Source organism: Manacus vitellinus, unplaced genomic scaffold, assembly GCF_001715985.3.
Source record: "Manacus vitellinus isolate BGI_N305 unplaced genomic scaffold, ASM171598v3 scaffold_65_pilon, whole genome shotgun sequence".
Classification (NCBI taxonomy): domain Eukaryota; kingdom Metazoa; phylum Chordata; class Aves; order Passeriformes; family Pipridae; genus Manacus; species Manacus vitellinus.
Window position 1 is genome coordinate 2,680,007 of NW_021940724.1, and position 16,344 is coordinate 2,696,350.

At 43.1% G+C, this 16,344-nt stretch overlaps 1 protein-coding gene across 2 annotated transcripts; it reads right to left on the bottom strand.

Moving 5' to 3' along the window:
* Positions 1 to 1,550: 1,550 nt before the first annotated feature.
* Positions 1,551 to 15,629, bottom strand: KIN (Kin17 DNA and RNA binding protein). 2 transcript variants are annotated; one of them, XM_018083602.2, is made up of 13 exons: positions 15,478 to 15,629; positions 14,072 to 14,166; positions 13,179 to 13,222; positions 12,942 to 13,064; positions 11,893 to 12,074; positions 10,907 to 10,955; positions 10,537 to 10,594; positions 7,019 to 7,139; positions 6,481 to 6,531; positions 6,000 to 6,068; positions 4,918 to 5,017; positions 3,880 to 3,980; positions 1,551 to 2,608 (listed from the first exon to the last, which is right to left on the bottom strand). In XM_018083602.2, exons 1-13 carry the CDS (start codon positions 15,589 to 15,591, stop codon positions 2,546 to 2,548), a joined length of 1,170 nt encoding a protein of 389 aa, XP_017939091.1. In that variant the 5' UTR covers positions 15,592 to 15,629; the 3' UTR covers positions 1,551 to 2,545. The 2 variants fall into 2 exon arrangements, with proteins under 2 accessions (XP_017939091.1, XP_017939090.1); XM_018083601.2 differs by having other exon boundaries at positions 7,019 to 7,142.
* Between the last annotated feature and the right edge of the window lie 715 nt (positions 15,630 to 16,344).

Here is a 16,344-nt window from a genome sequence, read left to right on the forward strand (position 1 = left end):
TGGTGTTGTATGACTTAATGGGTTGTAAACTCCACTAAAAATTTCAAGTGTTCCGTAAAATCCATTTCATAGCGGAGCTGTAACAGTGTTGTGGCTCCTGGAGTGTGGGTAACACTCAACCAGGTTTAATAGTTATTTAATACTTTAATTTAAGCAGGTTTAATATACCTTTGTGTTTTCAGACTGCTGGGAAAATATAAGTTCATACCATGCTAGACTGGGCAAAAAGGAGGTGCATGAAGTAAAGGAAATCTGAAAGAAAAGGAACATGGGTTCTGGAATGGGTATCATGAGGAGGCTGCTGGATTTAAGGATGAGTTAACCAGTGGTGAAGGATGCCCTTGAAAAAACTGCTATATTGCAGAAAAATTATTTAGACCAGTTAGACAGCCTCCAGCCTGTTTTTTGTTAGAATTTCAAGACCAGAACAGAGTTCATGCACAGATACAAATCCATGAAAGCAGAAAATGTTCAGACTATAAAAATAATTATCAATACTAAAAGTTTTCCTTCTGGTGGGCTTCACTGCCAGAGGATCGCTTGTTCTTCAGGAGCATTTAGCAATGAATGAGATCAGTAGTGGAACAAATATGCCTGTCTGTGTACTGAGAGCTGGATTTAAAACTCTTCTTTTCTGGTAACCTTAGAAAGAAACATTGGCCATATCCTTTTCAGCAGCCCTAATCCAGGAAAGGGACTCAAGCAGTCCCCTTGCCCTTCTGAACTTTGGTTTCCTTCACTTAGGCACTCTAAGCTGGCATGGGATCTTTGTTGCAGCTGCGTCAGGAGTGAGAGAATCAATACGGTTTTAAAGTCTCTTCAAAGTTACTCTCAGAACTGTCAGCAACTTCTTACAAACCATTTATCACTTCTTTGAACTCATCCATCATCTTTGGCCTCTCCAACATCCCCTAGCAGCCAGTGCCCCAGTCTAACAAGGCTCTAGGTGAGGAGAGGAAAAACCCCTGTGTTTTTAAATCCCCAAATCAGTAACTCCACCGTTTCCTAGCCTGTATGTGAACACAGTGAGTAACCATTCTCTGATCTTCTCCACACAATTTATGACTTGTCTACTATATTCACTCTAATTTGTCAGGTTCCAGAATGTCAAGTGTAATTATTTTCAGTGATACAGAAGCTCTTCTGTTCATCATTCTCCTACACATCTCCTCTCCCTCAGAACCTGTCTTTTGAGAAAGGGCAGAGCTGTTCACACAGGTTGTACAAAGAGCCTGAATTTACAGACAAGTGTATTTTCTGCCTCTAGTTCTCATAACTCTCCATTCTTCAAGCCCAGGAACCCTGAAAAGCCACCTGATGTCCTGTGTGAGGTTGGTTTGGGCTACTTCAGACAGCAGCTGTTTCATTAAACCTCTAGAGACTTCCAGCTTCCTGTAGGGTCCCCTGGAAACCACAAATCAACAAGACAGTGACCTTCCGAGGCAAGGAAAGGGAAGAGGTTCCAGAGTCACACAACCTTCAGACTGGACCTTCAGGTGATGGGTTTTATTTTGTTCAGGACAACCTGCATCTTTTTTCACCCAAATAATGTGGTGCACCGACCATGCACTTTGCTGTGCTCCTTGGTGGATTTAAACCAAGAGCTGCCTCACACATTTGAAAGGCTGATAAGAAAGACACTGGCCTAAGAAAAGGTTTATGTTTATTCCTGAAGTGCCTTAGAAATTAAACACTGTATAAAATGTGACTTTTTAAAAAAATAAAACAAGTAATGTTGTATCATTTAGCACAAATAATGTTACTCATGTAGCAGAGCAACAATAGAAGCATGAACAAAGGAAAAGGCTCTGGAAAACCAGGAGAGCAACCATCAGCTCCTACATCCACACGCTTTACCTGGCATCCTAGAAACCCCACAAGTAACATCCATGGAGTAACTCCATACAGAGTCCATATGGAGATAAACTGCATATTAATATTATCAGGAACCCTGACAAACACGTTGGAGCAATGACTTGCATTCCACTACCACCTGTGTGCTAATCAAAAATAAACTGGTGACAGCACTTAATAAACCAGACCATTCTCGCAGCATCCAGGGAATAATCTCTTGCAGCACTGGTACCTTCCTGCTATTCTCCCAATCCCTTCCCTTGTTCCTACAGCCAGAGCTCCGTTTTGGCTGTGCATTGAGAAGGGTGTTGTTTTAAACTCCACTGGCTCCGACACACTCTGCCTACCTGTAGCTAATTCTCTCTTCTGGACCTGCTCACAGACTTCAGTAAATAAAATACTCCAGCTTGCAGCTCTCTCCTATATTTTACAACAGGAAATTGAAGTAAATATTATAACTTTGATATAGAATCAGATGAAAAATCTCCACTGATAGTATTTCCACAAACATTTTATGTAACAAATCCATAGCTATCTTTAAATAGATCAAGTTTGCTTCTGTTAATTTCTATATACAATATAAATACACACACAATTAAAACCCTGACATGGTAGAGTCTTGTGTCTGCCTGAAAGATGTCAGAAAGATGGTTTTGGGAACCAAAATCTTCTCTGATCCATGATTAGCACCTCAGGCAAGCTTGGAAACATCTTCATACTGGATATCTTCGACCCGGCGTCCTTTTAAAGGTCCCTGGAGAATGACAGAGTAGAAGAAATAAGGTCACAATATAAAATTATTTGATTCTTGAATTCTCAATGGAGAATTTATAGTAAGAGAGCTAAAGGGGATCTGTTCATGACACAATATTCCCTGTTCCATTATTTTCAACCTGACCAGAGGATTTGACAGGGCCTTGACACTGTCCCAGAAATCCTTTCACTTTCAGGACAGTTTTTGTGTCAGTTAAAGTCCTTGCAATTTTGGGGCAAACATTATCAGCTGTTTTGAATTAATTCACTGCTATGAATTTATAAGTAGTAAAAGATTTAATTTTGAATACAAACTTATATATAAAGAAACCTAAAAAACTGTTCTCCCTACAATCAGTGAGAAAATCTTCACAGACTTCACTGGTTTCCAGGAGTAGTTTCACCCATTTTTAATCTACATTTCAGAGTTCATGAAGGAAGAGGAAACATCAACACCTACAAGTGTCAGAGCTACAGAAAAATAACCTTTGCTTTCTGAGACCAACATTAACACGATCCTTAGGTCCAGTCAAAGCTCCTTCTATCATTGAGGCATCTGCACAGTCTTTTCCCAAGCAAATTCTCCAGAATCCAATCTGGGCTGAGTTTCTGCAGCCCTTCTTTGAACGGGATCTAACAGGGTCTCCCTCTTGCAAAGGCATGTCTAAGAAGTTTGACTTTTGAGCCTCTCTGCTTTATCAATGAGTTTAAACATTTGTTTTGCAGAGGGGAACAAAGAAGGAGCCACACAGACATGATCACATGGCCTGATTTTAGCTCAGAGAAAAGTGATACATAAAAAACCCCAAACAAACAAACAAGCCTGAAACAAAAAACCCAAACATAATTGCTAACCGTGAACAAGACAACAACTCAGCACATAAAGCCCCGTGTTCAGGCTGGAAAAGGCAGGAGAAGATTCACCTCCTCCTTGCATATTTCACATTTTTTACCTTCCCACAAAATAGTACAACAGCCATGTTCAAAATAAACATACAAAATATTTTCCAAGTCTCTTTCAAGTTCAAAATTTGCTAAAATCAGCATCCTGGCATCTTTTTAAAGGCAAACAGCAGAGAATTAGTCTGTGATGGGGGATATGTGGCTGTTTTCCTACTGGTTGGGAATAGGTGGGGGGTGACCACAGCACTTTGCACACCATTAATCCCACCTGTAAAACAGGATTAAGGATAACATGGTTCTTTGTAAAAGCTCTCCATGTACAGATGGAAAGATCTACACAAATGAGAGCTTGCAGTGTTTGATACTTACAGAGTCAATGGTTATTGTCACTGAGAACCTCTTTTCATTGATGGATTCCAAGATGCCTTCATTTCCCCTGTACCCACCATTTAATACCATCACTTTCTTGCCTGAAATAAAAATAGGAAAAGAGTTACACAACTTCTTCTATGTATTGTGTCCAACTCCACTGACAGCTGAGAGAGAGGTTTCTCCCAGCAGCTTCAGGAAGCAACACCAGCTTTGTCTCACAGCCTCCCCATTTCCAAAGGGCACCTCAGTGTGAATCCCAAAATCCTACACCCTGTTTTCCTGTATGCTGACAGTGCTCTGCTTACTGCTGCCCTCAGATGCTCCACACAAGCAGTAGTGTGTACCCACTGAAGAAACACCAGTGACCCAGACAGGAGGCGAGGTCAGCTTTGCTAAGTATCCCCTGTTATTCCAGGCATGACTTTGGAGGGAAGTTACAGGATAAACATGACCAAGGGCTCTGCAGGGTTCCCAGATGTTCCTCCTGGCAGCTGAAGAGAGATGCTTTCATCTCTTCAACTGAACTGCTGGTCTTCTCAGAAAAGACTCCAATTCTGACAGAAAAGGACTGCGAAGACTGGAAGTGATCTTTAAAGGTTGTCTACTCCAACCCCTCTGCAATGATCTGAGACATCTTCAACGAGACCAGGTTGCTCAGAGCCCCCTCCAACCTGGCCTTGAATGTCTCCAGGGATGGGGCATCCATAGCTTCCCTGGGTAACCTGTTGCAGGGTTTCACCACCCTCATCTTAAAAAAATTCATCCTTATACCTAGACTAAATCTACTCTCTTTTAGTTTAAAGCCATTACCATTTGGCCACTGTCCTGTTGCTACAGGCCCTGCTAAAAAGTTTGTTCCCATCTTTCTTATAATCTCCCTTTAAGTACGGGAAGGGCCTCTAAGGTCTTCCCAGAGCCTTCTCTTTTCCAGGTCGAACAACCCCAGCTCTCTCAGCCTGTCTTCTCAGGAGAGGTTATAGTACTTTCAGGTGGAGGAATTATAATTAGGCTGAGAACACAAGCAAACAGCTGTACCTGGTGCAGGTATTACAGTTTCTAGATGTGTCTGATCAAGCTTCAGTTTGTCTCCAGAGTCAATCACCTTCACGACCGCTGTGTATTTGTCAATCACTTCCTGTTGTGAAAGCCAGAGGCCAGTCAGAGAAATAAAACATTTTTCTCTAAATTTACATTTCAAAGTTAACAAACTTGGCATCACGAGTCTGCAATTCTACATTGTCAACAGCAGCAGGGCCTTCTGAGCTGTGCCAAAAGCCTCCAGCTTCCACAAACTGCTGATTGGCCCCACCCTGAAGTCAAGGTCAGATTAAAAGGGCTCCTCTTGAGCATCAATGCCTGGTCTAATTGGTCACTAATTCTGTAAGCCCTGTCTGAAGGTATTATCAAACTTTGGGTCAGCTACCTTAGCTAGTCTCTTAAAGATGGAGAGTAAAATAGAGGCTTCTTTTCCCCATGGGAGGCTAAGCTGGCTTGAAACTACACTGGGATCCTACTCTTAATGAGGTAAAATGTTACTGATCATCCCCATGCCTGGCATAAACCATGTTCCACTTCTCCTATCCAGAGCTCAGTGGAAGCCAAGCCATTGGGACACACAAGTCCTCCCAGATATCCACCCAAGAAGCTGTAATTTTCAGCTCTGTGCCCTCTAGTCAATCATTCAAAACACATCTGGGTGTAATTTTTGGGGCTCTTGCCAGACACTGTTGAGCCTTGGACTACCTAATACACATCATTTCACTGGCAGTGGCTAAAAGAAAGGCAAGATTACCAGCCTGGAGATTTTGCATGCAAATGAGATCCTGCAAAGCTTAAATATCAGTGCAAAAGTGACTAGTTTCAGCCTAAAATCGAACTGCACTGCTCTTGGTTGGATGTGTCAATAGGGACAAACCACACAGGACAAAACAACACTTAAAAAAGAATCTCTGAGAAAATGACATTAAACCAATTCAGAGGTTCCCTCCCTGCCCAGAATAAGTCCTAATACAGGTAAGGTGACATTTCAGCCCCTAACAGTGTTGACTTCAGGCTGAACAACCTGCACAATGAAACAAAATTTCCAAAGTCACAGCAGAAAAGCCAAACTATCTCACCTTAACAACTGCCTTCTTCTTGTGATACTTCTCTCCAAGCTTTTTCGTTACAATTTTTACAATGATTTCCTGAGACATTTGAAAGGAGAGAAAAAATAAAATTAAATGCCAAAATATACAAACAACTCCACAATCTAAACTAATTGTAAGTTCCAGTTGCTCTGAGTCCAAGCCCAGACTGAGTAGCTCAGTGTAGGAAGCAGGGTTAGTAACAATGTGGTTTTCAGGAATCTGTCTTTATTCTCAAATTATTGTCTCAAAGTAGCATCTCTCAAGACTTTTCTGGTTTTTTTTTACAATTACAATTACACTTGAATTCGGGATATAAAGTGACAGACCACAATGGGTCAAGAGCAGGAAAGGGAAAAGAAGAGTGATTTTAGTTTGGAATCTGCTTTTGGATCTCTACACAAATCAATAGTGGCTTTAGAGATGCAGAATTGACTGTATTTGCTCTAATAATAATTTTTAAGACACTTACAGGCTGCAACCAGTAGTCTCTTCGAGCTGTTCTCTTCTTCTCCTCTTCAAGCTATAGAACAACAACAAATAATCACCATTTACTTCCTCATTCCACTGCAGCTTTCCCATGCATTTCAAAAGCTGAACCAATTCTCCAGCCCCACATCAGGTGGAGAATAAAAAAAATCCCCAAACCCTAAATTAGGGTAAGTTAGCGTGTACTTGCTGCATAAAAATCAATCTCGTGACAGCCAGGAACCCTTGATAAAATGATGGTGATCCATATTTTTTTTTGGTCAAGTGTTTCTAGATATTTTCTTCTCTTGTAAAATCTGTATTTTTTTACTTCCAATACCGCAGTCATCTGAGGAACAGGCACAGCTGAGCAGCAGAAACCAATTCTCATGGGGAAATGAAATTATTTTGCCTGGTAAGATGTGAAAGTCTGAATTCCACATGCACTGAAGGGCTGAGGTCACTTCAAAGGGACACCCTGGTAGAGTGGACACTGCCATAGGCATGGGGACACACAGACATGGATTCTACATGGTTATTACCTCCATGATCTCATCCAGTGCAGATTTCTTCTTCTTCTCTTTGGGCTGACTAGAGCTATGAGCTGATTCTTTTCTTTTAACTGCCCCCTCCACCATCTGCAGTGCATTCTGTCCAAGGACACTGTTGGAAGAGTGAGATGGTGTTTTCACAGCAGATCTTACAATCTCTCCTCTACCAAGACACATTTGAAGAACTGGCTGTGCAAAAAGGCCTAATCTGCCTAATTTCATTTGTGCCAGTCACCTTCCAGACCCTGCATGATCAGTTCCTCTAGAACTGATCTCCTTGGGGTGCAAACTCCATGTCCAGCCAGGGTTACTGCTGGCAGTCCAGCAGAATGGACACAACTTAATGATCAGTTCACCACTGCACAAGCTAAGAGTTGATTGAGAAGTTGAGTTCAATGGAGAAGACAAAAGCCAGTCTGTAAATAAGGTTTTCAAATTTGAAAGGACAAGTCTGTGGCTTTAGAGAAGCCACCTGGACAGAGGAACTCTGAGACATGGCAAATGTCTAGAACTCCCTTCAGACAGAGATACTGAACCCATCTGGCAATGGGAGAAAACACATGGGAATCTGTAGAAACAAATGTTACCTTCACCATCATATTCAAAACAGGCAAACAGCCTAAAAGTTGGGAAAGAAAAGAACAACCAGCACAAAAAGTTACATATCGGGGAACATCCAGGTAAAGTGAGAACTGCCTACATGCAGCTTGAGTTCAGCCATTTTTATAAAAAACATTTGAATGCAGTAAAAAAAATTAGGTGTTATCTCATGCTGAAAGATGAAGGTGGCTGTTGTGAGGTGACAGTAATGCAATATTAATATGGCCTCAGGACAAAATTGCATGTTCTGCCTGTGGTGAGAATGTTGGAGGCACTACCAAGGGAGGATACCCAGTGGGAATGAAGATACAGAAATCACAGTAGAAGCAACTTTGAGAGAAAAATTGCATTTCAGAGCAAGTCTGGATAAACATAGCAGAGTTTGAGAAGAAACAGCACATTAAATTACAAACCAAATAGCAAGTACTTAAAATAACATCTCATAAAGGGTAACATACAATTAAAACTTAACAGCTGCAGTGCCTATATTTAAGAAGACAAACATATCTAGCTATGAGGTAACTAAGAGATTCCTGGGTGTAAATAGTAAAACAAATCTTATTTAACATATTTATTAAGGATCCTGGGACAAAGAGTCAAGAGACCAACAACATTTTGGTGTTTGGGTGTGTCAACAATATGGAGGACTCAAGGAAGAGTTTGACACCAAATGGGATTGGTTTATCTTGAAAACCATGTTTTGAAAACCACAGCATTCAACAGCACATTATGTAAGCTCAGGTACCTTGGAAAAGTTTACTCTGATTGCCATCTTTCTATTGAGAGCTGCTAAGAACAACAAAAGCAGAAAGGGGTCTGGCTACAAGCACAGGTGACAGTTACTAGTGTGGAGCAGCCATGAAAGAGTCAAATGCAATGAAAGCATCAAGACTGCCAAGCATCAGTGTCTAGAATAAGCCATGGTGATGTTCCATTGGCTGTATGCACAAATTCAGTCAGATCTCCTGTTCAAGATCCACTGAAACTGGAACAAGGACAAGGAAGGGATATTCAGGGGTTGAGGGGAATGGGGAAATGAGCAGTGTGCAGGCCTGGTTGTACAGCACAGTGAAGGCTGACAGGCCAAAACTTTTCTCTACAAATACACTGAGAAAGCAAACACCAGAGAGAAAAAGAACTATTCATTTTAAAGGCACATATCAACATGACAGCACCTGGTATGAACTGATCATGAACATTTACCTGGGAACATTTACCTGGGAACTTACAAACAAGGTGCAAACTATCAGAGCAAACAGTTTCTGAAAGATCCTCCCCTGGGATTGCAGGGCTGGAGAAACCCCAACTGTGCACAGTGGAGGCTGCTCAGTGTGCTGACACTGGTACACTTGCAGCACTGCAGACAGGAGTCAGTGACCTTGACAGTGGCTTCTGCTCATTCTTAAATTAGAATTACTTCTAATCTCACTTGTCCAACAGATGAGTTAAGCAGGGATTTGACGAGGTAAGTTACTGAGGGAACAAAGAAAGCCCAGGGCTCCCAGTCTGCTGAAGGGCAGTGGGCATCAGGAGCTGTACCCACAGTGGCAGTGGAAACTCCCAGCTTCTTGTCAGCCACAGGGACAAGGGAAGAAATGCCTCCCCTCTTACTTCCCTCCTCAGAAAGGCTCCAACCCCACCCAACTACCTGTATCCTCATGCTCTCCAAACTCCACCACCCACCAACTATGATCTTCTGGTTCCATTTCTGCACCACACTCAGGAAACACAAGTGCCAGGTTTCCACAGCTTGAGCTGTGAGCACAGAAGGTGGGAAGCAGGGAAGTCCTCCTGCATACTATGCTGGGGAACTGGATATCAAGCTGACCTCCACTGCTCCTCAGGAACAGCCAACAGCTGCAGAACACACCTGTACACTGACACAGGGAAGCAGCTTCCATACATGACTCTGAAGTGATGCCTGAATCACCACTTTGCCATGAAATGCTTATCCTAATTTTGCTTCCACACTACCATTACAAAATTTACAGACAAGTATCTCTCGTATGCTATGAGTAAATTAGACTACTTGATACGTGATTTCACATTCAGCCAAATTTTAGCTCACTGAAACTATTCAAGGGAGTGTCTGCATTAAGTTTCAGACTCACCTTAATCACAATTTAGTGCTTAGGGATAATTTACAAGTTTTCCTCAAAGCCTGAAATCTGGATCTATTATTGCAAAGAACTGCTTTACTGTCTCATTTTCTGCCTGGCACATATCCCATCAGATACCTTATCTAAGAGCTGAGTGTGATGAGAGGAAAGCTTTCCTTTTACCTGCAACACATTTAATTACAATATTGCCTCACACGAAAAGATGTATGATCATCCAACAGTTCCACAGACTGCTGTAAGTCAGTATTATTTGCATTATTGATCCCTTTTGTCCTGCATTGCTTGTGGTTATATGATGACAATTAAATTCAACAGCTTTAGAAAGATTTATTTCAGGTAGATTCAGCTGCTTAAACGATGACCAGAGGAAGAATTTTCTCCAATTAGACAAGGCAATTAAACCTTTTAGGAATCAAAATTAACAAGTCAGGAATACCCATTCATAAAAGGCAGTTGGGACTAGATAGCATCACTTCAAGTGCTTTGGCTGGATCCCTTTTCCATCCTCCCTTGGAAGAACCTGTACCTGCCTTTTACTTTACAGGCATCTGCCATGAACCACATGAATTCAAGAAGGCTCCTCACAACACACATTTAAGATACACCAATTCACCCATTTTAAATACAGAAGGAACCATGAAGTCATTTACTATCCAATTCTGAATAACAAGGCAGGATGAGATAAGAATCCAAATATTTCAGGATGAGACACATCTTCCTGCCCACACAAATATCATTGTCATGGAAGTGCTTTGCAACAATAAGAGTTCCCTTAAATTCTTTTCTCACCTTGTTTTAGAAGATGCTGCGATTGAAGTACTTGCTCCTTTGTTTAAATTAAATGTAACTAAAAAATAAAAAGACATTACTCTATTTCTATCTTTAAAAATAACTGCATTGAAGGATGTTACAATTTTTAATATCTGCAAACAGAAAAGATCATAAATTTGAAAATGTTAACTAATCTGTATTTTGGTTCAGCTTTTAAAATAAATTAAAACTTATACAAAAGAATACTCTGCATTTCCAAGTTCCTCTTTATAACTGATGTCAAAGCACTTTATTAGGCACTAAACAGGCCTCAAGTGCTCATCTCGCTTGAATCACAAAATCACCTTCAGTAGGTTCTAGAAAATTACATCTATCAAAATGTGATTACCTTTTTCTTCTTCATTTTCTCTGTTCAGTTCAGTATAGACAGGCATTTCCTACCAAAAAAATACAAAATACATTTCAAGATTCAAACAGAAAACTGAGCCCAGATATAATTTCTGGTGATCATTGATTAGCTCAGTGTTAAAGATTACTGCAAGGTTATCACAAATAACTGTAATATTCAATCTGGCTTGATTCATAAACGATTATAAATTGAAACCATTACAGGCTCCTGTGCAAAATTCACTAATTAACACCCCTACAGAGATGCTGCCTAAACTTGCTCACCTCCAGGATGAAAGGAAAGTGGCCTTGCTGTAGCAGTTTTCTCTATCTGAACCAGCATGATCTGCCTGGTTTCTGGATAGACTGATAACTATCTGTTATCAGGAAATTCTGATATCTTTCCAAATTTTTAGCACTGGAGGCTCAGACCATTTAAATTTCAATTAGTTTTAAATTAAGAAGCACATAATTGTATACAATTAAATGTGATTTAAATGTACCTATCAATACCTAGGATCAAATTTGAGGTTCCAGCCCTGGGCAACAACATGTATGGAGGTCATGGAATGATGCCAAATAAACATCTCCCAAATAACCTCACCAGCACTATCAAAATAGAACTTTTCACTGTGTGAATTTGATCATGCCAGATTCCCCTGGTTGTTTATCTCAACCTCCCCAGTGTACAAGGTACTTGTTATCTGCAGCCCTCGAACTTGTGAAATACCATAAATGAAAACACGTCATGCTGGTTACCGGAGTGTTTACTCTCCCTTCCTAAATTCAAGAGTGGCTTCTGAACCACTAGTCATGTGAAGAACAGTAATTATTACTCCTTTAGTACTAAAACAAGTACTAAAGTAACTCCAAGTTAGGAAGCAAAGGAAATACCAGAGGAAGGATCCCAGCAGCACCGAATTCCCCATTAACTTAACCATGAGGAGTTTTGAGCAGAAGGTTCACACACAGTGCAATTTTCCTTACCAGTTCTTTCCCCTCCAAACCTCTTCTAACTTGTTGTTCAATGAACTTAGCAGTTTTCTCTTCATCATCAAGGTCCTGTTTCTTCTTCCTCTCTTGCTCTTGTTGCCTACGAATAGTCTCAGGGTCCCTGTCGATGTACTGAATGTACCAGCCTTTGGGAGTCTCATCAACCTTGCAAAGACCTAGAAAGTCAACACAAGATAAAATAAGATTAATTCCTACAATATCAAGATCATTTCAGTCCATGTTCACCATAACAATGCAGATACTTTACCAGAGACAATATACCCCTCACTGGACTGCAAAAATTGACTTTGAATTATCTGTACTATGTGTTTCTGCCCTCCAGCTACCCAGATCTATTTGGAAATAAGCCAGAGTTGTCATAAAGGGGATGAAGTGTTTTACAATACTTTCCTTATTGAAGAAAATATTTCCTGCCCACTGAAAACACAAATCTCTCATGTATAAACAACACATACTAATAGCATCATACTAAAGGAAATGTTCCAGTGCTGCGTTATTGTTACTGACTCTGGCTAGACTGACTTTCCAAACACTCCATGACCCGTGGATGTATCCTGTAGCACAGGGGCAACCAGAGCCAAAGTAAACTTTCTGTCACCCCACAGTGCCATTTAATCTCCCTTCCTTCCACTGAGCACAGAACTGCAGAGCTCAAGCTTTAACCCTTCCATGAGGCCAGCAATGAAAACAACTGCTTGCTTCTTGTCACCTCAAATATGGAAGGATTCTGCAGTCATAAGGAGTGTTCTAGGTTTTCTTTCTAAATGGCAAATGTTGGAAGTTGATTCAGAATTTAGCAGTACCTCCAGCAAATGCTGACCAGCAGATGAAACAAGGAAAGACGCACGACTGACGTACTTATCGACATGGTTAGCAAAGAAAAACATTTGGAAATCTGTTAATGTATATACAGGAACAGAGAGGAAGAAAGAAAAAGGAAACAGAACTAACATAAATATTTACTGATCAATTACCAGCAATTCAATTACCCAATAATTTTAAGACTTCCCAGCCCCACTCACCTTCTCTCCCTAGCCATTTTGTGAAGTCAGTCAGTGTCTCCCACTGTGTGGCATTCATGTGGATGTGTTCTCGATGGCTGATGTATTCATTGTACACAATATTATTGTGGACTCTCTTTGTTCCTGAAATACGGAATTATCGTTATTAAATACAAGTGTGGAACCCAGGACAAACCAACCAAAATGTCTTGAACTGAAACAACAAAAGACATTAAAAACAAAGAGCAAAATATTTACCAAATCGCCTCCTGAGCAGTTCTAGGAAATCATTTCGGAACTCCCTTGGGGGGATAAAAAGAAAGGACTTTAGCAAAACTTTAACAATTATGAAGCAATTTTCTGTTGTCATTAACAAATAAACATCTGCATTATAAACCTGACTATTCTTTCGATCTGAGCATGATGAAATTTAGCCACATTTCCCCTCAGTAAGGCAGCATTAAATGCAGGATGTGTGCACAGAAAAACACAAAATGGTACATGCACACACCTGAAATCTCCAAGAGAATAACAGCTTCCCAAAGGGATAAAATGGAGCAAAGGAATCTCTACACTTCCTACTAATTGCCGGTATTTCGTTACCAGGCATCTTCCCAGGCTGACTGACACGGAACACAGGGCAGGACAAAGGGCAGATGGATCACTCATCTCCCTGCTAATTCCAGGGCTGGAGCACAAAGCCTCACTTCAGGCTCGTGCTGAGGACAACTCCAGTCATCCCAGTTGTCATGTAGGTCAGCTGGACAAAGGACTGGGAGAAGCTGTGGGATGTCAGTCACACCCCTGACTTGTTGTCTCTCTGTTACGGCTCCTTTAGCTCATGTTTAGTGTGGCAGTCACTCAGATGGGGCACAAAGGTGACATATTTGTAACACAGAGCAACTTTAAACAGGATTCAGACACGAGATAAAATTGTCAAATTTGATTAAACACCATGGTTCCCTGAAATCTCTTACCTAAGTTCAAAAGTGGCATTCTCTAAATTTTCAAATTGCCATTAAAAAAAGAGCTGACACTAAAATGTATCACAATAGAGTGTCTCCAGTGGGACATTTTTTGGCCTTAGAGGTGTAGCTGTGCAGATTTGACACAGGGACAAAGACCTGGGTAAGAATATACAGAAAACTTACTCAGAGAAGTAATCCATGAACTGCTGAGGATTTTCAGAAGCCAGCAGCAATTGCCTCTGGTGGGACTCAGACATGCAATGACATTTGAAGCCATTCTATAAAGCAAAAATAAATCCTTTGCATGTCTTTGTCTCAGTTTGCAACACAGCTGAAGAAAATATTAAAAATAATGTTTTTATGAGTGAAATTTCTTGAAGGGTCCACAGAAAACACCTCAACTCAGCCTCAGCCTAGTGTGGGGTGGTTGTTCCTCCTGACCAGACAAGCCCTTACAAAAATATCAGCTTGTGAAGTAGTGAAGCTTTTTTTTTTGGCTTGTAGTCAATGGGAAGAGAACAAGATTTGAGATTTCTGAGTAAAAGGGAGAGAGGCACAGAAATAGGTGAAGAATGATAGAATTAAACATCCTCAGGATGCTCTACTTCCCTATGGCACATTAGAGAGGCTATTTATGGAGAATGGAAAACTAAAATGCAATCCTCAAAGATGGGTCAGGGCCAACAGGCTTTCTCCAAAGTGGATGAGGACTTCTCCCACTGGGGATCCCAATAGGATCGTCCCACGACCAGCAACTGGGAACCCACCAGGTCCCACCAATCTGCCCCCAAGAGACTGTGATCCATACAAGAGGCACTGAGGTCCCCCAAAGGAGAATAAGGGTCCTCTCCAGTGCTCCCCCAGAGCGCATCAGGGCTCCCCGTGCCCCCAGAAAAGGAAGCCAGGATGCTCCCTAGAAGGATCACACTCCACAGATGGGATCAGAGCACCCACAAGGAAACTGGGGACATTTCCAAAGGGAACCTGAGCCAGCCCTGTACCCCCCTCACTCCACTGGGAAACAAGGGAACCCACACGAAGGGCATGAGGCCCCACCATTCCTGAGGGAATTGCAGCCCCCTAGAAGGGGATCAGGAACTCCTACAAGGGCAATCGCAGCTCTCCCAATGTCCTCAACAGCATTAGGGACATTTACAAGGGAGATTGACAGGACAAGGGGGAATGGCTTTAAACTGAGAGAGGGTGGGGTTAGGTCGGATATTAGGAAGAAATTCCTCCCTGTGAGGGTGATGAGGCCCTGGCACAGGTTGCCCAGAGGAGCTGTGGATGCCCCATCCTTGGAAGTGTTCAAGGCCAGGCTGGACGGGACTTGGAGCAACCTGGTCTAGTGGAAGGTGTCCCTGCCCATGGCAAGGAGTGGAACGAGATGATCTTTAAAGTCCCTCACAGCCTAAACCATCCTGTGATTCCATGAGATCGGAGCCGCCAGGAGGGCTGGAGGACCCCAACCGAGGGGTATCCCTGTTGTATTCCCAGGAGAACCGCCCCCCGCAAGGGGACTGCGGGTCCCTATTAAGGAGCCGGAGCCGCCCGTGCCACTCACGAAGGAGCGGCGCACCCGCAGTTACCTCATCCCGGCACTGCTTCTGGCACATCTGGCAGTACCAGCGCAGCTTCTGCAGCCCCTTGGACTTGATGCGGTTGGCGATCGCCTTGGGGCTGAGGAAATCCGACTTCCCCATGACGCCGACCCCGATCCGGGCCCTCTCCCTTTCCCTCTGCCGATCCCACCGCCCCGGAAATGGCGGCGGTGCCCTGGAAGCGGATCGCGGCGGGGCGGCGCAGGCGCGGTGCGGGCGCGCTGACCTTCAGCGGGGCTAGTGGGGAGGCGCCGCCGTCCATGTTCGCACCGGGGGCCGCGGTCGTGCCGTTCCAGCCAACAATGTAACCGGGACGGGCTTGTTCGGGCCGCGGTGGGCACGGGGGGTCGTCCGCTGGATGGGAGGCCTCTGAGGGTGAGGGTGACGCTCTCGGCTGTCGGGCGCGGTGGGCACGGGGGGGCTCGTCCCGCTGGTCGGGGAGGCTCTGAAGGGTGAGGGGGTGACGGCCCTCTCGGCTGTGGGGCGCCCCGGGACGGCGGGGTCGCGGCCCTGGGCAGCCCGTGAGGGGCTGTGGGCTCTGGGTGGGGGTGGCAGAGCTGGGACCGGGAGATGAGTGCAGGGATGGAGGATGAGATTCAGGAATGGAGGGTCCGTCCGGCGTGGGTGGGGGCGAGGGGGAGCTCAGCGGGGGTGGGTATTTGGGACAGGCAAGAGTTAAAGGACGGGTCTGTGCACGGCAGGAGACCCAGCTCTGCTCAAGGAATGGTGCAGCCTCCTCCGCTTCGTTTTAGTCGTTTTGAAAAACTAGTTTCGCTATTGGAAGCTTTTTCTTTTTTTTTTTTTTTTTTTTAATTTGCCCTTCCGATGCCCCCGTTTGTCTCCTGTCATTCCCCA

Coding starts and splice junctions, on each gene's coding strand:
- KIN (XM_018083601.2), bottom strand. CDS start 15,591: ATGGGGAAGTCGGATTTCCTCAGCCCCAAGGCGATCGCCAACCGCATC. Junction 10,956..11,892: donor GTTTGGAGGGGAAAGAACTG/GTAAGGAAAATT, acceptor TTTTTTTGGTAG/GAAATGCCTGTCTATACTGA. Junction 7,143..10,536: donor GCAGCATCTTCTAAAACAAG/GTGAGAAAAGAA, acceptor TCACTCTTCCAA/CAGTGTCCTTGGACAGAATG.